The sequence below is a fragment of the Lepisosteus oculatus genome, chromosome 13 (assembly GCF_040954835.1).
Source record: "Lepisosteus oculatus isolate fLepOcu1 chromosome 13, fLepOcu1.hap2, whole genome shotgun sequence".
Taxonomy (NCBI): domain Eukaryota; kingdom Metazoa; phylum Chordata; class Actinopteri; order Semionotiformes; family Lepisosteidae; genus Lepisosteus; species Lepisosteus oculatus.
Window position 1 is genome coordinate 3,976,288 of NC_090708.1, and position 24,429 is coordinate 4,000,716.

The 24,429-nt window shown below is 38.8% G+C and overlaps 3 protein-coding genes across 3 annotated transcripts; all 3 read right to left on the reverse strand.

Moving 5' to 3' along the window:
* Positions 1 to 1,738: 1,738 nt before the first annotated feature.
* Positions 1,739 to 5,166, reverse strand: LOC102694238 (extracellular calcium-sensing receptor-like). Its single transcript, XM_069197709.1, has 6 exons — positions 4,949 to 5,166; positions 4,431 to 4,722; positions 3,417 to 4,226; positions 3,095 to 3,322; positions 2,887 to 3,010; positions 1,739 to 2,649 (listed from the first exon to the last, which is right to left on the reverse strand). The coding sequence occupies exons 1-6, from the start codon at positions 5,155 to 5,157 to the stop codon at positions 1,739 to 1,741; spliced, it is 2,574 nt and encodes an 857-aa protein (XP_069053810.1). The 5' UTR covers positions 5,158 to 5,166.
* A 6,446-nt stretch (positions 5,167 to 11,612) lies between these two features.
* Positions 11,613 to 15,097, reverse strand: LOC102694434 (extracellular calcium-sensing receptor-like). Its single transcript, XM_069197710.1, has 5 exons — positions 14,840 to 15,097; positions 13,628 to 14,437; positions 13,197 to 13,424; positions 12,735 to 12,858; positions 11,613 to 12,517 (listed from the first exon to the last, which is right to left on the reverse strand). Exons 1-5 carry the CDS (start codon positions 15,095 to 15,097, stop codon positions 11,613 to 11,615), a joined length of 2,325 nt encoding a protein of 774 aa, XP_069053811.1.
* A 4,076-nt stretch (positions 15,098 to 19,173) lies between these two features.
* On the reverse strand, positions 19,174 to 23,034 carry LOC102693639 (extracellular calcium-sensing receptor-like). Its single transcript, XM_069197711.1, has 7 exons — positions 22,853 to 23,034; positions 22,302 to 22,593; positions 21,485 to 21,983; positions 21,171 to 21,445; positions 20,851 to 21,078; positions 20,470 to 20,593; positions 19,174 to 20,087 (listed from the first exon to the last, which is right to left on the reverse strand). The coding sequence occupies exons 1-7, from the start codon at positions 23,032 to 23,034 to the stop codon at positions 19,174 to 19,176; spliced, it is 2,514 nt and encodes an 837-aa protein (XP_069053812.1).
* Positions 23,035 to 24,429: the final 1,395 nt, after the last annotated feature.

Consider the following 24,429-nt stretch of genomic DNA (forward strand, 5'->3'; position numbering starts at 1 on the left):
ATATGGTTCTAGTAAAATTAATGTCAAACACTTGCACTGTTTTTCAGTGCCAACCACATTTATTTTAGAATCAAGTGAATTTTGAAAGATGTGCGGTATTTTATTTGCATATGTTACAACCACTCTTTCGCAATATGTTTAATTTCCTCATCACATGTCAAAAACCGAACACGATGATTTCAAGAATGATCTAAGGTAATTGTAGAAGAAAGATAAAATATACAGTACTGCATATACTTTAATATTTAGATTATTTGTTCATTACAGAAATGTAAACATCCCTTACTGCAAAATGCAGCATGTAAATTGTGCGTTATTTGACCAGAATTAAAATAAAGGTAAAGATCAGAAAAAAAGAATTGGAGGTGAAATCAAATTCAAGTTGATCACCATTACATAATATGAAATGAAGATCCAGAACCCGAATCTGAACAAGAGCAATAGACTGTAGAGTCTCGTGGGGAGCTGGGGGGAACAGCAGGCCTGCAGAGTGTCTGTAAAGAGCACAGGCAGCACACAGTTAATCTCCACTGACAGACAGACTGAAGCACAGGGCTGCAGCCAGGGTGTGTAAGCAGTGATAGTGAAAATTGGCTCATCCTTTTCTCCAATCATTATTGTTTAAATATTAGCATTATTATTTCTGATCTAGCTTAATAGGAAATAAATAAAGCTGCTTTTGTTTGGAAACCAGTCTTATTGGTATTAAATATTGTCAATTACAGTATACTCTGGAGGCTGAATATATTATCTTCTGTGTAAGGTTTGCTCAGATTTATGATTTATAACGGTAAATTTGAAATATTATAAATACATTTTTTGCAGCTGTAAACACAGTACACACCTCCTTCAACATAATGGATTGTAATATAAGATAAGTTAAAATAAGATTTTTATTAGCCATAGACAATTTCTTGCATTAGGAATTTGTCTTTTCGCATACCCCAGCTTGCTCTCTATTGCTGGAGAACTGATGTATTCTCTGGCAATGACTCCAGTGATGTGAATACGACTTTGGTCGTTTTAATGACAATGTGTCTGTGGACCTAAAGTTGGACCATCTGGTCACCTCATTAAGACCTTTGAAGTATTGCAAGTGGAAAGTTAAAACTTAGATTTTATTACAGATTTTATTAAAAGAACAGTACAAACAGCATGTATACTGTTTCATGCTGAAAAAAAGAAGAGAGAAAAAACACGTTTCGGCCATGGAGCCTTCTTCAGGTGTGAGAGAGACAAGGCAGTAGGCAGTCTCTCTCACACCCGAAGAAGGCTCCACGGCCGAAACGTTGTGTTTTTTCTCTCTTCTTTTTTTCAGCATGGAATAAACCTATTACTTGTTCCTTTGCAAACTACGCATGCTGACGCAGCTACCCACCTGAACTACTACATGTATACTGTTTGCTGTCTGAGGTGGTTAGGATTGGAAACAGACATACATAAATTAATATAATTGTGATTATTTTGAAAACATTAAATTAAAATGCCAGAAAAGCACAGAACCTTGCATTTTTCTTTTTGAAAGGTCTTCTCATAAACTTATTCTGTTTGTTTGAGCTTATTCTGTCATTCTTCATTGTATTGTGTATCACTGTAAATTGGACTACAACCATACAAGACAAACATAAATGTATAAAAAGCTGTTTAGTATTTTTTTAATGCTATGATCGTGTTAAAACATTAGCTTTTAAATAATAATGTTTTCAGTGTTTTATATTTATTTATATTTTTTCGTCTTCTACCGTGACTTTGCCATACTGCCCATCATGTGTTTCTTTGTATTCAGTTCAGGTTTTAGTAAAATAATGTAGCATTTGGGTGCAAATATACAGAAAAGTAAACTGAAGCTGGAAGACAAAATTGCAAAAATTTCCACTGCTACTGTGAACTTTCCAGGGGAACTAACATATGCTGGGATAAAGGTGATCCAGACAGCACAGAATATGAGCATGCTGAATGTAATGAATTTGGCTTCATTGAAGTTATCAGGCAGCTTCCGAGCCAGGAAAGCGAGCACAAAGCACATGGCAGAGAGGAATCCTATATACCCTAACACAGCACAAAATCCCATTACTGATCCTATGTCACACTCAAGAATGATTTTATCTTTGTAGTATTGTGTATTTATATGAGGAAAGGGACGTGAAATTGTCAACCAAAGAATACAAATCAAGACCTGTACAAGTGTGAAACCCAGAACACTTAAACGCTGCTGTTTGGGGCCAAACCATTTCATAATGTTACTGCCTGGCAGGGTAGCCCTAAAGGCCATTAACACCACTATTGTTTTCCCCAGAACACAAGAGATGCACAGGACAAATGTGATCCCAAATGCTGTGTGGCGCAACATACAGGACCAGTCAGAGGGCTGGCCAATGAAAGTAAGTGAACAGAGGAAACACAGTGTCAATGAAAAGAGCAGAAGGAAACTCAGTTCAGAGTTATTGGCTTTAACAATTGGGCTGTCTTTATATTTAATGAAAATGAAGGCTATGCATAGGGTTAAAGAAGCACCAGAAAATGAAAAAGCTATGAGTAGTATTCCCATGATTTCTCCAAAGGACAAGAATTCTATTGTTTTTAATATGCATTTATCTTGTTTCTCATTTGACCAGTATTCCAGAGGACACTGGATACAATCATAAGCATCTGTAAGAAAATCACAAACGCTGTTTAGTAAAGTGCAGAGCATTGTTATATTGAAAATATCATTATTCTTTTTCTAAATTATTTTTTAAGAAGTGTGATTTGAATTACTAAATTGAATTCTAATAATGGATATATTAATGTGATTATAACTTTGATTATTTGTATTAATAGAATTTAATATTAATGAAGAAAAGAGGCAAGAGACACGTAACTGTGTTCTGAAGTCATGCTGCTCACCTGTAGTGTTGCTGATCTCTCCGTCAGCACATTGTAAACAGTCATAGCAACACACAGGCCTTCCTCTCTGAGCTGCCTTTCGAGTGCCTGGAGGACAGCTCTCACTGCACACTGACTCAGGCTTCTACATGGCCAAAGGAAAATATAGATCAGCATGGAACAGTGATCTGTCAAATGTTCACCAAAAATGTAATTGTTCACTGCTTACCTTTGTTTGACCACCTGCCCATACAATTTCAACTTGGTTTATGGAAAACCGTTTGTCCGCTGGCAATGAAGCATCATAGTGACCTACTGTCATGAACTGTATGGTGCTCTCGTTAACATGCTGCCAGTTCACTAACTCATATCTTGCAGCTGGATCTCCATTGTGATCAAAGGAGACCCGCTCCCCAGCCTTGGTTGTGAAGTTAATATTTTTCAGATACTCAATTACCTGCACAAATTAAAATATCGATATCATCAAAGAAAAAAACATTCTTGTAGCTATACATCATTACATTACAACATTTCTCAGCTGATTTTTTTACCTGCCATGGTTCTGTATTTATTCCTTTTGAACAGGTATAATTTGAAGACAGGCCTTTTACTTTTTTGCATTCAAGCAGACTGTGCAGAGAATATGCAACAGCATACACTGCTTTGTATATGTTATTGAATACTCTCATCTCTGATGTATCTGCATATTCATTCTTCAGTGTTTCTAAGTTTTCAAACCCTGTACAAGGCTGTTTGGCTTTGGATACATTCATCAGTGAACAATTAAATGTGGTTTCCCAAAACTCGTTTAAGAGAGCATTGCCTGGAAATTGAGATGGGTGGACACTCATTAAAAATTCTCTCAATCCATATATTTTGGTTTTAATGACAGCAAATCCAATGGATCCTCTCAAAACTTCATAACCCTCTGCTGTAGCAACATTACTGGCAGTAATCCAGGCATCACTGCCAAGCCATTGGAGATGAGTTACATTCTGAAGGGATAATTCTTTTATTAAAGCCATTATGTCTCCTTGGTCAAGAAATGCTACTATAACTTTTGCGGTGCTCTTTTTTATCATTTCTGTAACCTTAAGAATTTTCTGTCTGGAATAGGTATGGTGAATTACTTCAGAATATTCAATACAGATTCCTTCTTGTTGTGCAGCTTCCACAAATGTAGCCATCCCATAACTGCCATAGTCATTATCAGTTCTTATAGCCCCAACCCAGGTCCATCCAAAGTGCTTCACCAGCTGAGCCAGGGCTCTGCTCTGATAATAGTCACTGGGGATGGTTCTGAAGAATGAAGGGAATCGTCTTCTATTGCTCAGACATGCACAGGTTGCAAAGTGACTGACCTGTAAAGAAGAGACAACATCTAAAAATTCTAGGATTTAAAATAACTCACTGTATTCAGTTTTGTTAGATCAACCATGCTCTGAACATAGTTCATTACACAAAGAGAAACATTCCCAGTAGTAATGATAATACACTTAAAATATTGATTTTCAGCAGACCAAATAATATAACAATTGTAAGTATTAGAATTAAGAATTTCTCACCACAGGAATTTGAAAAGGTCCAACTGCTGATGAGATTGCAATTGTGGGTGATGATGCAGATTCTCCTATTATAGCTTGAACTGCAGCTGGTCTGGAGCAGGAGCTGTCAGAGAGAGTTTCCTCATTTCCATTCATCAGAGCCATGGCTGCTCTTATAGCCAAAGGTATGGAGCCATATGTGTCATAAATCTTAAATCCCAAAGTCACTCCAGGAAGAAGATCAGTCCTGTTGTTTATTTCTTCAATTGTAAAGATCATCGTCAGTGCCGACTGAAATTCTGCAAAGAATAAGCTAGGAGAAATGCACAAAAATACTAATTCTGTTTTAGTTATTCTAAGGTTAATTTCTACTAGTTTTGAATGTGTAAGTTTAGCATCTATAAATTGCATTGTTTGCAAAATCACTTCAAACATAAAAGGTGATTTGAATTACAAGACAAGAATGTGTAAAATATACATATACTATATACTATACATACCTGTAGATTTTAAAACATATTTATTTAGAAACAACTAACCTTTTCCCTCCAGGGGGCTCTGGTTTGGTTGTAAAGGAGTTTATTTTTTCTTCATAATTGCTGTGGATTTGGAACATCCCGCCGATCAGGATATCTCCGTCTCTAGATAAGTCTGGAAAAGCTGCTCTTCCCTGAATCCTGCAAACAGGCTGTTCTGCCAATATCAAAACAGAAACAACCATCATCAACACTGCTGCCTGAAAAAACATCTTGGACTGCATGAGGAAGTCTCGTTTTGATCGGAAACAACCTGACACAAGAGGTTGTTTATATGGTGCACAGGAGGACTCAGGGGAGGAAGATTGAGAAAGAAGTTCATACACTGTCAAGCAGAAATTCTCAGAGGTCTGACATTTTAGATTTGCCCCAGGATACCTAGAACAAAATTCATTTTTTATATACAGTAAGTAATCTTCCTTTAATCTCTCTACTAATTGTTTCTAAATCTTATCACTATCTCACTGTTTTACTGTTAAATATTGATATGAGTGCAAACTGAACTGGTTAAATGTATCAGCTAAATAAATTAATACGGTAATAATAAATTAATAATACTTGTTTTTGAACTGTATAGTCTCCACTTGTAAACGGAGTACTACCTAACTGTTTATTTTTATTCTGGAAATGACATTTTCACACCATCACTTTTTCTAAGTTTTGTGAGAATTAGTGAGTTAAATGTGAGTTAGTGTGTGCACCAGAGGGCAGGTGTGCTAGGGGGGTCCTCCATCTAGCCAAACGAGGTATCAGGTGGAGAAAAGCGTCACTCTGGCTGCTGACCTCTGGTGGTAGGCATGTAGTGCTGACAGTGTCAGGGCACCACTGACTAGGACATGTGAAAAGACTCAGAGGTCTGGGCATGGGAACATGTGCCAGAAACTGCACCTGTGAGTGTTAGTGTAAAGATGGTGAGGCCGAGCAGGTGAGACAGCTGCTCCAGAAGCTGTGACTTACTGTATGTGAAGTGATGAGTGAGTAGAAGTCCTGAGAGCAGAGAGGGGCCTTAACCCTTGCAAAGCAAGGTATTGCTGGTGGGAGAAAGGGTCTGTCTCTTGTGAGTGAAGGCAGTGGTGCCAGGGCATAAAAGAGAGGTGCGCCTCCAGCTGGAACACGTGGGTGTGGGCACGAGGTTGAACCACTTAGTGTGAGGTGGACACGTCAGCAGCTGGAAGCAGACCTGGAAGTCTGAAGGTTGACTGACGGGGAATTAGCCAGTAGCTGTCACGAGTGATAGTGGGGAGTGAGAGGCTAAAAGAGAGATGTGTCTGAAGAGCATGAGGACCCATGTAAGTGGTGGCTTGAAGCAGGGAAGCTCCTAGACTGAGATAGATACTGTACCTTAAGTTCAAGTTCAAGTCCAAGTTTATTGTCATTATACTCATATACAGGTATATGGTATAACGAAATGCTATTTAGCTAGCTCTCAGACGATACGTAGTACAAAACAACAACAATACAATTGTATAATAAAAGAAAGACAGAGACAACAGGCAGTGTGCAAAAACAACAACAGGCAATGTGCAAAACAACAAAAAGGTAACAAGTAATGTGCAAAAACAACATCAGAAGTGCAAAAACATGCATCAACAGAATGAAAGGATAGAAATTATGGGGAGTGAGCTTTTTGATATGTAAGGTAGAGGTAGATTTCAATGTGTGAGGTTTTGGTAAGAAAGAAGGCACTGTGAGGTTCAGATCATAGGTGAGAGGTGAGGTGAGAGTGAGAGAGGCTGGGAGTTTAATATTTGATAGTGCGGGGGTAAAAACTGTCTCTGAGTCTGGTAGTCCGGGCCCGAATGCTCCGGTACCATTTTCCAGATGGTAGAGGGTCATACAGTCTGTAGCTGGGATGTGTGGGGTCTTTGATGATGCTTAGAGCTTTCTTCAAGCACTGTCTGTCATAAATGTCCTGTATAGATGGGAGGGCAACCCCAGTGATGGACTGGGCAGTTTTCACCACTCGCTGTAGGGCATTGCGGTCAGCAGCACTGCAGTTGCCATACCACACTGTGATGCGACCTGTCAGTGTGCTTTCTGTAGTGCATCTGTAAAAGTTAGTGAGGATCTGGGGACATATCTTAGCCTTCTTCAACCGTCTTAGGAAGTACAGGCGCTGTTGCGCTTTCTTGATCAGACAGTTGACATTGACAGACCATGTGAGGTCCTCAGTGATATGGACGCCAAGGAATTTAAAGTTACTGACCCTTTTCTTGGGGATTTTAATAAGTGTTACCAAACTGAAGAGATCTGGCCATTTGGAATCAGCTGACCAGCCTTGTTTTTGAAGTGTTGGTTGTTTCCTTTACCATACTGCCAGTGTAGGGAAAACCGGCTCAGGGACGCCAAATATGTAATCATAGTGGCTCTCTGAAGGCACCAGTTCTGTAGGGTTTGGGCATTTACTGAGACAATTATTAATTGTAGCAGTAAATCACAAAGTTGATTCTTTTGGTGGCTTTAGAATCCAACCGTGCGACATAACTCAAACAACGCGCACACACAGGTACTAATACACGAGGATACATTTATTAATGCATAGAATATGCATATAAAACTAACAGATCTTATCGAGAGGGTTATCAGAATACAAAAGGTATATATTCAGTCAGTTACAAAGTGTTACACATATCAAGAGGACATACGTTCAGTATATCATTCATTTAGACCGTTTCGTTAATGAACTTGGTTATAACTTCTACATTAGATACTCGAAACAAGTACATAGCTCTTAGGAATTAAATTGATATCAACTGGTTTGGATAACAATTGAATTCTCGAGCTGTAATGCAGTGAAGTTGAATACTCATCCAATCTCTGGGGATTCAGATCTCCTGCGGGCACAAAGAAACAGTTGCAGGCTGTTGCTGTCCAATCCGCGCTCTCTGGCTCCGTGCCAGGCTGTGCTGTGCGGCTTGCGACGGTGCGCTGGTGATGCTCACTGTTGGCTTTAACTAGCAAAGTTTGTGCACAGGAGAAAAGATGACTGTGGGTCCCAGCAAGTCAGGAAGAGGACCGGTTCGTTCCTGATGAAGAGCTAGTTCTGAATAGTGATTCAGCTGTCCACAGTTCCGACCTGTTCACGAGGCCTGCTGCTGGTTACTCTCTGGCAACCTCCACTTTAGACTCTTAGAACAAAGGAAAGTTCTGGCACTCGGACACACTGGCCGTTCCGTGGTTGTCCGGGCTGAGTCTCAGGATGGTCAGGAGGCGCGCTGCGAGAATGTCCTGCCCTTGGGAGCCTTCTGCTCCTGGGCCGTCCTGCCCTGGAATTCTCCTTTGTATTCCCTTTAGAACAGTCCACAGAATCCTCTCCAGAATCTTACTGAATCTTGTTGAATCTCCCGAATCTGAATCTTACAGGCTCTTTGTGTTGCCTGTTTTTACCTGGAGGAACTTCAGCTCATTGATTGGCTGAAAGTTCCATGGGCATCAGAGTCCCACGTGGGTTACTCGGCCCTACCAGTCCCTGATTGGTTGATCAAGGTGAGATATGAGTCACTTACTCCTGACACTTAGTAATGCAGTCCAGATGTCCAACTGGCACTCCCTAGACAGATAGGCGCCAATGGATGACCATTGATCATGATAGCCAGGCTTAGCTAAGTGCATCCCCCTTTGGGAGCTGTCCTTATCAGGAACCTTAAATCAGCCTGCATGAATGGTTTCTCTGTGGCTGCACCACAGAGATGAACAGAGAAATGGGGCCTCATTTGGGAAGGCTCAGAACACTTAATTCTTTCTTATTAATAAGCCTCGCCGCTACACCAGCATGTCTTTCCTCACACATTCTGACCATGCAAAATCCTCTTAAACTGTCCTGCTCTGGTGTGGTCACTCTAGGGCAACCAGATCTTGGACAGTCATCTGTCCTGACGGTCTGCTGAAACCTTCTCTGCAGTCGAGACACAGTGGAGTGGCTTACTCCATAGTGTCTGGCAATGCTGGCACATGACATGTGTCACGATATTAGTTCCCCCTCCTTAAGGGTGCTCCAGCCCTTTCATTTAAGACTTTGTTCTTTGCACCTGCTCCCTATTCCCAGCCCACCTTAAAAGCCAGGAGCTGACTCTCATCTTGGCTCTGCATCTGATTTCCATATTGTGCGAGTCCGGGACCTGGAAGCGCCTGGTCCCGTTAAGGTTTTAACCTCTGTTCCCGTTCCTGTTCCCCGTCCGCCGGTTCCGACCCGGCCTTCATGGTTTTTAACTTGTTCTGATGGATCTTCTGGTTTTGGACTTTCTCGTGTGTTTTTGGATATTCCTTAGGACTACTCTTTTGGATTGTTCGCCTCGGCCACACCTCCCCCGTGCACCAGCGCACCTTGGACACGCCCCCCTGTCTTCTGCCCCGTATTCCTGCATGACGTTTCCCTAATGTTTCCCCACTCCGTCGGACTGTGTCGTCTGCATAGGGTCCGGAAAGAACTGTTCGTTACAACATGCCTGCCTGCAGTATGCCAATGGCCCTCTCCCTTGCTTCTGGTGACATTCAAGGTATTATGGAATGCACAGAAAACTGACTAAGTGTGACTTTTTTCTTGCAATGACCTAAGCTTTGAAATAAGGCCTTTTTAAAGGTAACCTGATCGGGCATTGTTACACCTGGACCTTGTTAGGTAAAAGTGCACCTAACAAACTTTTGTGTGATTGGCAGGTTGCAATGCCTCACTGTACAAGCTGTTTTGCTGGTCAGAGGGCTTAAAACAAATAGACAACTTTTTGTAAAAGTACATAAGGTATAACTACAGTATTCAAATGTACTGTACAAACCTAAATATGTAAATAATTGCACAGGGACAGAAAAGATACCCTGATTACATGTTGAAAGTTCTTTTCAAATATTATTAAATAGTTTATCAAATATAATTATTTTAAAGATCCAAACACTGTTTAAAACATTAAAATCAAATAAGAACAACGACAGTAATAAAGTAATCATTGGGGGGGTTGTTATAGGGTTCATGTTGGTTAACGTAATATACACTGTCTTGCAAAAGTATTCAGAACCTTCCTATGATTCATACAGTACACGTGTGTTTTACCTTAATATTGTATTCAAAACCTAAATGCTCCAACTGCAGTAAATCTCAGCAAATACTAGGAGAGAAAGAAATGAAATATGTTTCATATTATAAAAAATATTGTATAATTATTCAGACCTGTGAACCTAGTATTCAGTGGAAGCACCTTTGGCATCAGTTTTTTTACTGTTCTTGTGCAATTTTGCTGATAGGGAAATAAAAAACAACAACAAAAGTTTCAGATTTACTGAAGCTCTCAAGTTGCTGAGGGATTGTTTATGGACAGCGGTCTTTCCACAAATTCACCATAGGATTCAAGTCAAGATTTTGACTAGGCCATTCAGGGATATTCCCTTTCTTATTCTAAATCCACTGTAGTGTAGCTTTAGGTCATTATCCTGCTGAAAAATTATTTCTTTACCTACTTTTAGGCAGGCTGAAACAGGTTTTCCTCTTTTTCATTTTTAATGTACGTTGTCTATTCTTTTTTACTTTAAATGTGTGGAGAAAGCTGTGTGTATAACAGACATCAATTGTTACTTTAATGTGTCATGACATCAGACTAATGTCACGAACAGTTCTTTTCAGACCCTATGCGGACGACACAATCTGGGGTGGAGTGAGGAAACACTAGGATAAATTAATGCAGGAATCGGGAATGAATATGGGGGGGGCATGTCCAAAGTGTGCAGGTGTCCAGGGGAGTGAGTCTGGTGCAAACAATCCAGGAAGAAGTCCAAACGGGGAATCCATAAACGAGCATGAGTCCATGGCAAGGTGATCCATCCAAAACAGGAGATTAAAAACAGGAACCGGGTCAAGACTGGCAGGGGGAACAGGAAGAGGAAGAGGAAGAGGAAGATAAAGTTAAAAGCCATATGCTTCAGGACCCAGGCTCGCATGATACAGGAATCAATGTAGAGCCCCGAATATCGTCTGTGTTTGGCTTTTAAGGGGGAACTCAAAAGGGGGCTGGAATAAGGAACAGGTGCGGGGAATGAGGCAGAACTAGAAAGGGCTGGAGCGCCCTTAAGTGGAGGGGTTTGCGATCATGACAACTAAAAAGCAATAACATGTAAAAAGTGTACAGGGGTCAAAACACAGCTTATGGGAATTCCTTGGCATGAACTAATTTGCAAACACCCTGAATTTTACAGGTTCAAAGAATATACAGCTACTAACAAAAATACAATATGGTTTCATATCATGATTGCAGATATCCTCAAAACATAATTGCAGTGTTCTAAAACTTGCTCTTCTAACAGAGTGGGGGGTCATTTGGAGGCTGAAAGAGTGGCCAGTGTGTAGAGTTCCTGTAAAGATCACAGCAGCCAAGCAGTTACTCCCTGGAGTGGGGACAATGAGCATCTGGTACTGTTGAACAACATCATCATCATCGTCGTTCTTGTTCTTGTTAGCATTTATTGCAAAGGTACAGGTGTAGGTAACATTAAACAGAGTTAAATCATAAAGAATAGGCTTGTGTATACTAATGGAAATACATATTTTTTCACCACCATATTTTCTAAACATAGCAATAAGAATCCTTGACTCAAATTCTGGATTTCTTTAAAACATTTTTTTTTATTATAAACTACAAAACATAATTAAAGACATATACTACACATGGCTTTCTTACAGAGACTATGATGGCATTTTACCCATCAGATGTTTCTTTGTATTTAATTCAGGCTTTAGTAAAAGTATATAACATTTTGGGGCAAATATACAGAAGAATAAACCAAAACTCGATGCCAAAATTGCAAATATTTCTACAGCTACTGTGAATTTCCCAGGAGAGCTGATATACGCTGGTATAAAGGTGATCCAGACAGCACAGAATATGAGCATGCTGAATGTAATGAATTTGGCTTCATTGAAGTTATCAGGCAGCTTCCGAGCCAAAAAAGCGAGCACAAAGCACAAGGCAGAGAGGAATCCTATGTACCCTAACACAGCCCAGAATGCACCTGCAGATCCCAGGTCACACTCCAGAATTATTTTTTCTCTGTAGTATTTCATGTTCTTTTTAGGAAAAGGAGGTGATATTGCCAACCAAAGAACACAAATCAAGACCTGTACAAGTGTGAAAGCAAGAACACTTAATCGTTGCTGTGTGGGCCCAAACCATTTCATGATGTTATTGCCTGGCAGTGTAGCCCTAAAGGCCATTAACACCACTATTGTTTTCCCCAGAACACAAGAGATGCACAGGACAAATGTGATCCCAAATGCTGTGTGGCGCAACATACAGGACCAATCAGAGGGCTGGCCAATGAAAGTAAGTGAACAGAGGAAACACAGAGTCAATGAAAAGAGCAGAAGGAAACTCAGTTCAGAGTTATTGGCTTTAACGATGGGAGTATCCTTATATTTAAAGAAGATCAGTGCTATCCCTATAGTTACACCAACTCCAGACACAGAAAATATCAAGAGCACAATTCCCATGATTTCTCCAAAGGACAAAAATTCAATTATTTTAAGTACACATGCATCTCTTTTCTCATTTGACCAACAATCCAAAGAACACTGGATACAGCCATTAGCATCTGCAAAGAAACCCACAAGTTTTGTTTAGTGTACAATACATAATAAAAAGAAGCATATAAAAATGTATCTGCTATACTAATTAATTATAAATAATAATCACATTAATAAAGGAAATATATATACTGTATATTATGTGACTAATTTGTTGATTTGACTTCTTAAAACTACAGTAACTTATTAAACTAAGGCATGTTGATACGCTGTCCTACTATTTACCTGTGGTGTTGCTGATCTCTCCTTCAGCACATCGTATGCAATCATAGCAACACACAGGCCTTCCTCTCTGAACTGCCTTTCGAGTGCCTGGGGGACAGCTCTCACTGCACACTGACTCAGGATTCTGCACAGCAAGGGTCAAACAAAATTGACTTCAAAACTATTATTATAGTACTGTATATGAAAATATAAAATGTTTTGTGAGGCAGTGAAGTATTCCAGAGAAAATCTTTCTCAGGTAAAGAGTTCATATTTAAAATATTTGTAGTATAATAATTATTTCAAGGAAGAAAGAAAAACAGATATTTTTAAGAACAGAGCTCAAGCAAATCTACAGTAATTAAGATCATTAAGCAAATAGAATTGTGTACTTTTTTCACTTCAAAAGATTCGTTTTGCCTTTTCTTTAAGGACAAATCAACAAGAAAAGGGAATCATTGTTATATATTTTCACATGCCTACCTCATATTGACCACCTGCCCAAGAAATGTTAACTTGATTCATGACAAACTGACGACCTGCTGGCAGTGAAGCATCATAGTAACCAACAGTCACAAACTGGATGGTGCTCTCATTAACAAGCTGCCAGTTCACTAATTCATATCTCGCAACTGGATCTCCATTGTCATCGAATGAGACCTGTTCTCCTGTTTTGGTTATGAAATTTACTTTTTTGAGATGCTGAAGAACCTGTGCAAAAAAACATCATGTTGCTATCATTACAAACATTAAAGCTAGACTTGAAGTTGAAGTGGTTAATGGTACAGTAATAAATTATAATAACCAAAAACTTTTTTTATATAGAACCTTTAAAGATGGCTTCTCAAAGCACTTTACAGAACGAAGTAGAATATAAGTATACTGTATAAGTAGAACATGAATTACTACTTTACCTGCCTTGGTTCAGTATTACTCATTTTTGCACAAGTGTAATTGGAAGAAGGACCTTGTGGTTTGCACTCAAGCAGGCTATGTAGAGCATATGCAACAGCATACACTGATTTATATAAATTATTGAAAAATCTCATCTCCGACACAACCGCATATCCATTTTTTTCTCTTAAATTTTCAGTCCCTGTACAAGTTGTCCTACCAGTTGAATTTTCTTCATTTGTCAAGGAACAATTAAATGCAGTTTCCCAAAACTCATTGATCACCGCATTGCCTGGATGTTGTGATGGATGAATATTTGTTAAAAACTCTCTCAGTCCATCTACTTTGGTTTTAAGAATAGCAAACCCTATAGCTCCTCTCAGAATTCTATAACCCTCTGCAGTTGCAACATTACTGGCAGTAATCCAGGCTTCACTGCCAATCCATTGGTGACCAGTTACATTCTGAAGTGATAATTCTCTCAATAAAACAATAATCTCTGCTCGGGCAAGGAAAGCTATAATGGCCTTTGCTGTGCTCTTTTTTATTACATTTATGGTTTTAAGAATGTCCTTCCTCGGATAGTTTTCATGAATGGTTTCTGAATATTCAATACAGATGCCCTCTTTCTGGGCAGCTTGTATAAAGGTAGTCATTCCACTGTGGCCATAATCATTGTCACTTCTAACGGCTCCAACCCAGGTCCATCCAAAGTGCTTCACAAGCTGAGCCAGAGCTCTGCTCTGATAATAGTCACTGGGGATGGTTCTGAAGAATGAAGGGAATCGTCTTCTATTGCTCAGACATGCACAGGTTGCAAAGTGACTGATCTGTAAAGAAGAGACAATATCTAAAAATTTTAGGATTTAAAATAACTCACTGTATTCAGTTTTGTTAGAACAACTATGCTCTGAATGCAGTTCATTATGTGGCGGAGCTAGTTTGGGCACGGTGACGTCATCGCCATCCCTGCGCGTAGCAGGGACCTCAGCCGCTCAGCCGCGCTGGTTCCCTGTTGTGTTACGCCGGAGACCCAGGGTTGCGCCCCATTTGTTGCAGGACGAACCGGCAGGGTGGAGCGGAGAGGGCACGAGCCCGTGTGGAACCGCCACGGTCACAATGACACATTGTGAGAAACATTCCCTGTGGTTATGGCAAAACACTTAAAATATTGATTTTCATCAGGGCAAATAATATAAAAATTGTAAGTATTAGAATTAAGAATTTCTCACCACAGGAATTTGAAAAGGTCCAACTGCTGATGAGATTGCAATTGTGGGTGATGATGCAGATTCTCCTATTATAGCTTGAACTGCAGCTGGTCTGGAGCAGGAGCTGTCAGAGAGAGTTTCCTCATTTCCATTCATCAGAGCCATTGCTGCTCTTATAGCCAAAGGTATGGAGCCATATGTGTCATAAATCTTAAATCCCAAAGTCACTCCAGGAAGAACATCAGTCCTGTTGTTTATTTCTTCAATGGTAAAGATCATCGTCAATGCCGACTGAAATTCTGCAGAGTAAAAGCTATGAGGAATGCACAAAAATAATAATTCTTTTTTAGTTATTCTAAGTTTAATTTCTGGCTAGTTTTGAATGTTTAAGTTTAGCATCTATAAATTGCATTGTTTGTAACATAAGTTCACACATAAAAGCTGATTTGAATTACAACACAAGAATGTATAAAATATACATACCTGTAGAATTTAAAACATAGTTACTTAGAAACAACTAACCTTTTCCCTTCTGGGGGCCCTGGTTTGGTTCTAAAGGAGTATATTTTTTCTTCATTATTGCTGTGGATTTGGAACATCCCGCCGATCAGGATATCTCCGTCTCTAGATAAGTCTGGAAAAGCTGCTCTTCCCTGAATCCTGCAAACAGGCTGTTCTGCCAATATCAAAACAGAAACAACCATCATCAACACTGCTGTCTGAAAAAACATCCTGGACTGCATGAGGAAGTCTCGTTCTGATCAGAAACAACCTGACACAAGAGGTTGTTTATAGGGTGCACAGGAGGACTCAGGGGAGGAAGAGTGAGAGTGAAGTTCATACACTGTTAAATAGAAATTCTCAAAGGTTTGAAAATTTTAGATTTGCCCCAGGATACCTAGAACAAAATTCATTTTTTATATACAGTAAGTAATCTTCCTTTAATCTCTCTACTTATTGTTTCTAAATCTTATCACTATCTCACTGTTTTACTGTTAAATATTTATATGAGTGCAAACTGAACTGGTTAAATGTATCAGCTAAATAAATTAATATGGTAATAATACATTAATAATACTTGTTTTTGAACTGTATAGTCTCCCCTTGTAAACCGAGTACTACCTAACTGTTTATTTTCATTTTGGAAATCACATTTTCACACCATCACTTTTTCTAAGTTTTGTGAGAACTAGTGAGCTAAATCTGAGTTAGTGTGTGCACCAGAGGGCAGGTGTGCTAGTGGGGTCCTCCATCTAGCCAAACGAGGTATCAGGTGGAGAAAAGGGTCAATCTGGCTGACCTCTGGTGGTAGGCATGCAGTGCTGACAGTGTCAGGGCACCGCTGACTCGGGCATGTGAGAAGACTCCGGGGTCTGGGCATGGGAACATGTGCCAGAAACTGCACCTGTGAGTGTTAGTGTAAAGACGGTGAGACTGAGCAGGCGAGAGAGCTGCTCCAGAAGCTGTGACTTATGTGAAGTGATGAGTGAATGGAAGTCCTGAGAGCAGGAGTGCAGTAGAGGGGCCCTCACCCTGGCAAGACTGTCACGACTGTAATCCCTCCCCCTTAAGGGCGATCCAGCTCTTTCACATTGTACTTGAGTTTGTGCACCTGCCTCCTATCTAGCTCACCTTCAAAAGCCAGACGCTCACTCTATTCCAGGCTAAGCATTGGAACACGGACGCCCGGAGGCCCACCTACCACCAAGTCGCCCTATGCCCACAGCTTGAGGGCATAGCCTCCTATCGGCGTCCTGACCCAGCCGAGTCCGGGACTTGGAGCCTGGTCCTGTAACCCTTTTTTCTCCCAGACCCTTCACCGGATCCCACTCCGGTTTTTAACTTTGTCTTGCCCCCCTGTTTGTCAATCTGCCCAGTTCCTCGTCTCCTCCCCATGTTTCACTCCCTTCCGAATTCTGCTGTCTGCATAGGGTCCTGAAAAACGCTTTGTAACACAGACAAGGTTTGGGGTGGAAAATTGGGTGGGGTCAGTCTGGGTGCAGGCCTCTGGCAAAAGAGAGTTGTTAAAGCAAAAACATTTAACTGCTGCCGTGTGGGCCCAAACCATTTCGTAATGTTATTGTCTGGCAGTGCTGACCTAAAGGCCATTTACAGCACTATTGTTTTCCCCACAGATCCCAAATGCTGTGTGGCGCAACATACAGGACCTGTCAGAGGGCTGGCCAATGAAAGTGAACAGAGGAAACGCAGTGTCAATTAAAAGAGCAGATGAAACTTAAATCAGAATTACTGGCTTTAAGAATATGAGTGGCCTTCTATTAAAAGAAGATCAAAGCCATGGTTAAACAAGTCCCAACCAAAGAAAATATATGATTTCAAAGAACTACAGGAATTAAGATGCTTTAAGTACACATTTGTCACTTCTCCCATGTGCCCATAATTACAAAGAGCACTGGACACATTCATTAGAATCTGTAAACAAGACACAAAAATGGGTAGGATCTTTTTATACTGTATTTTTTTTGTTTGTTTTTTAATTTTAGGTAAAGCAGATTGTGTAGTACAGGGACCATGCTGCCACAGGTTCAATTAATAAATTATTAAATTGCATCTTTAAGAAATATTGTGAATATTTTAGTATTTTATTCTATTTTATGTAAGAACACAAACAGTAAGGAGATCGGAATTCTCTACCATTTACCTAAGGCGTTGCTGATCTCTTCTTCAGCACATTGTATGCAGTCACACTGTAGCAATACATACTGTAGGCCTTCCTCTCTGAACTGTTTTTTTGAGAACCTGAGAGATGCATAGGATATATTTATACTGATTTGTTACATTTGAGTTTCATTTAAAAATATTGAGCGAATCAGTTAGTGTAAAACGTTTTACACTACATTTTACTTTGTACAACAAAAAATAAGTGGACAAATGAACCTTTTCATTTTATTTTTATTAAGATATTATGTGCAGCAGCGCTATCATATTTTTGTCTTCTGTTGTGAACGATTTACATCAAATAAATAATTTCCATAACATATAGTCCACTGAAGTAAAATATTAGATATCATCAATACCGAGAGCAGCATTTCGAGGTTCAGGGAAAACCACATCAACCACATCACTTTAGAATCAGTAAAAGATGTTCTGTACTTTACTTGCATGTGTTGCTACCACTCTTTCAGCAATATGTGTAATATCTTTACTCATCCATTGCCAAAACAAGGAAATCATTTTTTAAAATGACATATTGGAACACAATCAAAAATAAAAACATGGTATTTTAAAGAACAATCAAATATAATTGCAGAGAACATACTGTATATACAGTACTTTAATATTGAGGTTATATACTAATCACTGAAATGCAAACACCATTTACTGCAAAATTCAGCATGGAATGTACATGGCAGTTGGCCAGAATTAAAAATTAAAAGTGAATATTAGACAAGAATTGGGAGAAGAATTGGAGGAGAAATGTAATTTAGGTTAATCAATATTACATAATATGAAATAAAGACCCAGAACCTGAATCTGAACAAGAGCAATAGACTGTAGAGTCTCGTGGGGAGCTGGGGGGAACAGCAGGCCTGCAGAGTGTCTGTAAAGAGCACAGGCAGCACACAGTTAATCTCCACTGACAGACAGACTGAAGCACAGGGCTGCAGCCAGGGTGTGTAAGCAGTGATAGTGAAAATTGGCTCATCGTTTTGAACAATTATTATCATTATTTATAGTATTAGTAGTAATTATGGTGGTCTAGCTTTATGGGAAAGAAAATAATGGTTTTTGTTTGGAAATTTCTATTACCTGTACTAAATATGGTCAATTATCAACTGGAGACTAAATATAATGATTTCTGTGCTAGGTTTGCTCAGACCACATTATAGGATTTATGAGTAATATATTATGGATTAGTATTTTTTGCAGCTGCTAAAAAAAAACTTCAAAGTACATGCTCTTTTAGAAAATCTTTCTTCATAATAGACTAGGATATGAGTTTATATGTTTTAATCCCAAAATGATGTGACACATGAAACGCTGTGTAGAAAAACAGTTTTACTTCTGTGATAGCATTTAAACATTAGTAATCATCTGATAGCATTTAAACATTAAACATCTGTAATCATAATGTTTTTCTGTGTCATACAGTGTGTACTATTTGATCTTTTAAAGTCACTTTGGCATTCTGCCCATCATGTGTTTTTTGTATTCAATTCAGGATTTAGTACAATAACGTAGCATTTTGGTGCAAATATACAGAAAAGTAAACTGGAGCTAGAAGCCAAAATAGCAAATATTTCCACAGACACTGTGAATTTCCCAGAAGAGCTAATATGACAGACAGCACAGAATCTGAGCATGCTGAATGTACACATAAACACCTTGCCCACTTATTGTGACTTTAAGGGCATTTGGCCCATTATGTGTTTCCTTGTGTTTAATTCACGCTTTAGTAAAACAATGTAACATTTAGGTGCAAATATACAGAACAGTAAACCAAAATTAGAAGCCAAAATAGCAAATATTTCCACAGCTACCGTATACTTTCCAGGAGAGCTGATATAAGCTGGGATAAAGGTGATCCAGACAGCACAGAATATGAGCATGCTGAATGTAATGAATTTGGCTTCATTGAAGTTATCAGGCAGTTTCCGAGCCAGGAAAGCGAGCACAAAGCACATGGCAGAGAGGAATCCTATATACCCTAACTCAGCCCAGAATGCACCTGCAGATCCAAGGTCACACTCCAGAATAATTCTGTCTTTATAATATTTCATATTTTGCTTTGGAAAAGGAGGAGAAAGAATCAGCCATACAGTGCATATTAAAGCCTGGAGAAGTGTAAAAGAAAGAACACTTAACCGCTGCTGTTTGAGTCCAAACCATTTCATAATGTTACTGCCTGGCAGTGTAGCCCTAAAGGCCATTAACACCACTATTGTTTTCCCCAGAACACAAGAGATGCACAGGACAAATGTGATCCCAAATGCTGTGTGGCGCAACATACAGGACCAGTCAGAGGGCTGGCCAATGAAAGTAAGTGAACAGAGGAAACACAGAGTCAATGAAAAGAGCAGAAGGAAACTCATTTCAGAGTTATTGGCTTTGACAATGGGAGTGTCTTTATATTTAAAGAAGATCAAAGCAATGACTAAGGTTAAACAAGTCCCAACCAAAGAAAATATACTGAGTAGTATTCCCATGATTTCTCCAAAGGATAGGAATTCAATTGGTTTAAGTACACATTTGTCTCTTCTCTCATTAGACCAGTATTTGGAAGGACACTGGATACATTCATTAGAATCTGCAAGTAAAACACAAAGATGCATAAGATATTTTTATACTGATTTGTTGCTTTTGAATTCAATTACAAATATTTTAAATAAAGCAATTAGTTTAGTACAGGAAGCATAGAGCCATATATTCAATGAATGAATTATGCATTTTAATTTGTTTAACATATTAAATGTCCTGAAGAAGGCTCCCCGGCCGAAACATTGTTTTCTTTCTTCTTTTTTTAAGCATGGAATAAACATATTACTTGTTCCTTTGCAGCCTACGCATTGAGATGCAGCTACCCACCTGAACTACATATTGCTAATATATTGGTATTTAGTTCTATTTGATGTCATTGAAACCAAGAACACAGGAGCTGATGAGGCAGTCCTGGAATCTTTCCCTTTTACCTGTAGTGTTGCTGATCTCTCCTTCAGCACATCGTATGCAGTCATAGCAACACACAGGCCTTCCTCTCTGAGCTGCCTTTCGAGTGCCTGGGAGACAGCTCTCACTGCACACTGACTCAGGCTTCTGCAAAGTAAAGAGCAGAATAGTATCAACTCAAAAATCAATGGAATGAATTACTTTATTTCAAAATCAGATGAACCAAAATAGAGAAATTAAGATTTTGTCAGAACATATAATGTAAATAGTTGTATTATAGGACAGAGTAGATACAACTGATTTGCTGCATTCTTTCCCTCTTTTGTCCTCATTGTGTCACATTAAACTCCAATTGGCTTCCTATGTCTAGCATAAGTCCACAACTGATTATTTTCACTGCTTACCTGCTCTTGACCACCAGCCCAAATGATGTGAATGTCATCCATGACGAACCGGCGATCTGCTGCCAACGAACTGTCATAGCGTCCAACAGTCACAAACTGGATAGTGCTCTCATTAACAAGCTGCCAGTTCACTAATTCATATCTCGCAACTGGATCTCCATTGTCATCAAAAGCAACATTTTCTCCGATTTTGGTTGTAAAATTTACAGTTTTCAGGTTTTCAAGCACCTGCAAAAATGTATATTTTTATATGATCACAAAATGAAATCTCCGAAAATATATACACATTACTGCATTATGAAGAGTGAGCATTACTTTACCTGCCATGGTTCAATGTATGTTGTTTTTGCACAAGTGAAATTAGCAAATATGTCTTCCTCTTTCTTACATTTAAGCAGATTGTGAAGGGAGTATGCAATAGCATATACTGCTTTATATACATTATTGTAATTTCTCATCCCCGATTCATCTGCGTACCCATTTCTTAACACACTTAAATGTTCAGTCCCTGTGCAAGATAGTCTGTCTGTCGTTGCTTTTTCATTAAAAGAACAATTAAATGCAATTTCCCAAAATTCATTTAAGAGGCTGTTACCTGGAAAGTGATTAGGATGAACATCTAATAAAAACTCACTTAGCCCTTCTATTTTGGTTTTAATGACAGCAAATCCAATGGATCCACTCAGAAGCGTATAACCTTCTGCACTGGCAACATTACTGGCAGTAATCCAGGCTTCACTGCCAATCCATTGGTGACCAGTTACATTCTGAAGGGATAATTCTTTTAACAAAACAGTTATGTCTCCTTGATCTAGGAAGGCTACAATAACTTTAGCAGTGCTCTTCTTTATAACATCTATGGTCTTAAGAAATTTATCTCGGGGGTATGTGTCATAAATGGCCTCTGAGTATGCAATACAGATCCCCTCTTTCTGAGCAGCCTGTACAAATGTAGCCATCCCATTATTGCCATAATCATTGTCACTTCTAATAGTCCCAACCCAGGTCCATCCAAAGTGCTTCACAAGCTGAGCCAGGGCTCTGCTCTGATAATAGTCACTGGGGATGGTTCTGAAGAATGAAGGGAATCTCCTTCTATTGCTCAGACATGCACATGTAGCAAAGTGACTGATCTGTAAAAATTAAGAAATATAAAAGAATCATATTCATTCTTCAATAGATTTCTCAAAAAAATATATTCTGAAAGGAGATTATTATATCAACAATATGAAAGGGAATGTATTATTTATAGATTCAAGTAACACTTCAACATGCTGCTGTCTGCTACACATGGAAAAGAGCAGATGTATTATTACACTTTACGCAAAATTTATCTTAAGACATGATGGTTCAGTTTCTTGCCTTTTTAAAATAGTTCTGCATTAATATTTGAAATGTAGAGTACATGTTGTTGTTACTGAAATAAATGAAAAGTTTTCAAAATGTCTCACCACAGGAATGTTAAAAGATGCAACAGTTCCTGCGATTGCAATGCTTGTTGATGATGCAGACTCTCCTATTATAGCTTGAACTGCAGCTGGTCTGGAGCAGGAGGCGTCAGAGAGAGTTTCCTCATTTCCATTCATTAAAGCCAGGGCCGCTCTTACAGAAGAAGGTGAGAAGTCACAAGAATCATAGATCTTGTAGCCCAGAGAAATTCCAGGAAGAAGATCTGTTCTGTTGTTTATTTCTTCAATGGCAAAAATCATTGTCTGTGCTGACTGAAATTCCCCAAAATTGAAACTTAGGAAAAATCATGAATTGTTTTGTTAACATAGTTATTTTTTAGTTTATAGTTATTTAACATAGCATATATTATTTAAAAGCAAGTTACATTATTTGCTTTGTGACTTCTGTAACATGGATTACTGACTATAAAACAGGGGAAAAACATTGTTATACGTATATATATTGTCAATAATACAGTACTTACAGTTATTTAAATCACAATGTATCTTTTTCAAACAGTTTAAAGATGGTTTCTACCAAAACATTAGCTAACCTTTTACATTCCTGATGCTGTGGTTTGGTTTTAAAGTTGAGTTCTGTCTCCTCTGTCTTGCTGTGGATTGCAAACACTCCCCCAATCATAATATCTCCGTCTTTAAAGAAGTCTGGAAAAACACCTGTACCTTGAAGTCTACAAATATTCTGTTTCTCTGATGTCAAAACGCCAACAACCATCATCACTACCGCTGCTCTTAGTGGCATCCTAGACGTCACGAGGACAGCAGCTGATTAGTGATAGATTACCAGAACACACTGCTTTTATATTGTTCAGCAGCTCTCAGGGGTATTGAGAAACTGAGTGAGGTTCAGACTCTGTTAAGCAGAATTCTCATAGGTGTATTTTTGTAATTTGTTCAAACATGTAAAATGTTAAAATGGCAGATTGATTTTCAGGTATGTTGTCTTATGTAAAGGACTCATATTAGACCTACTAAGGACTTTAAAGATTATGTGGAGGATGTAGGTGGGCTGTTAAATTATGTGAAGCAGCACTTTTGGATGGAGAGAGTTTGTTACCACACTAAACTTTGACTGTTATTTACCGGTTTCTCTAATCCATTTACCCATTGCTGCTTTTACTGTTACTACACATGCTTTATATACAGTACGTCCCAAAGGCATTGTGTTTCTGTGCCACTCCTCAGTAATTGTTTCATGAATTCGTATTCAGAGATATACACTGATATCCTTCAACAACTGGTAAGAATAGAGATGAATCAAGTCCCCCATTCTCTTTCAATATGCTGTATTAATGTATATCCAGACAGACAGATGTCAGCAACAACAAATTGCCAACAAAAGTAGCCCATATTTACTTTATTAGAAGGTGAAGTAATATAAAGTTGCTTTTAGTTAAGAATGTCCAGCATTTCACCACACTGAGAGGTGAAACTCTTCACATTGTTGGCGAACTCTTAATGGATGAATGCCATCCACCTGTGTGCACTTGAGGTTGTACTGGCCATTCACATTCATAAACAGTAATGTCATGATGTAAGCTATATTTCTTGTTAAACGTAATTGTCTAAACTTTGAATGAAGGTGTAGTGAGATAATAATGGAAATGCTGTGAATTAACAGAAAGTAATTGGAGAGAATTTAAAACCATATCGTTAATGTGTTTAAGAGTAACATAATTCAACCACATCGTATGTCACACATTTGACTTTCGAAATTGGTTTGAATGCACACACCAAAATGGGCTATAATTTTTATTTGTTTATATTAGATATATTCAAAATGTTTAGTGTTGTAATGAGTTTAATTAACTTTCACCATTCCAAAGAAGAAGACCACAGAACAAACCAGAACAAACAAAGCAGCAAATTGAACCTACACTGTGCAGACACCTGCATCTACAACCTGCTGTACCAAAACATTCTTAGGAGCCAGGTATATACACACTGTGCCTCAGTAACAGACTTTTACAATTCATTTGTTTTAGGAGCCTTGATGTTGTTACTGAGGACCTTATACATTTCTCAACCAAATCTAAAATACAGACAATTATTGCATGATTATTTAATTCACAGTTGCAGATAAAGGCATGAGGATTTTTTACATTCTTCT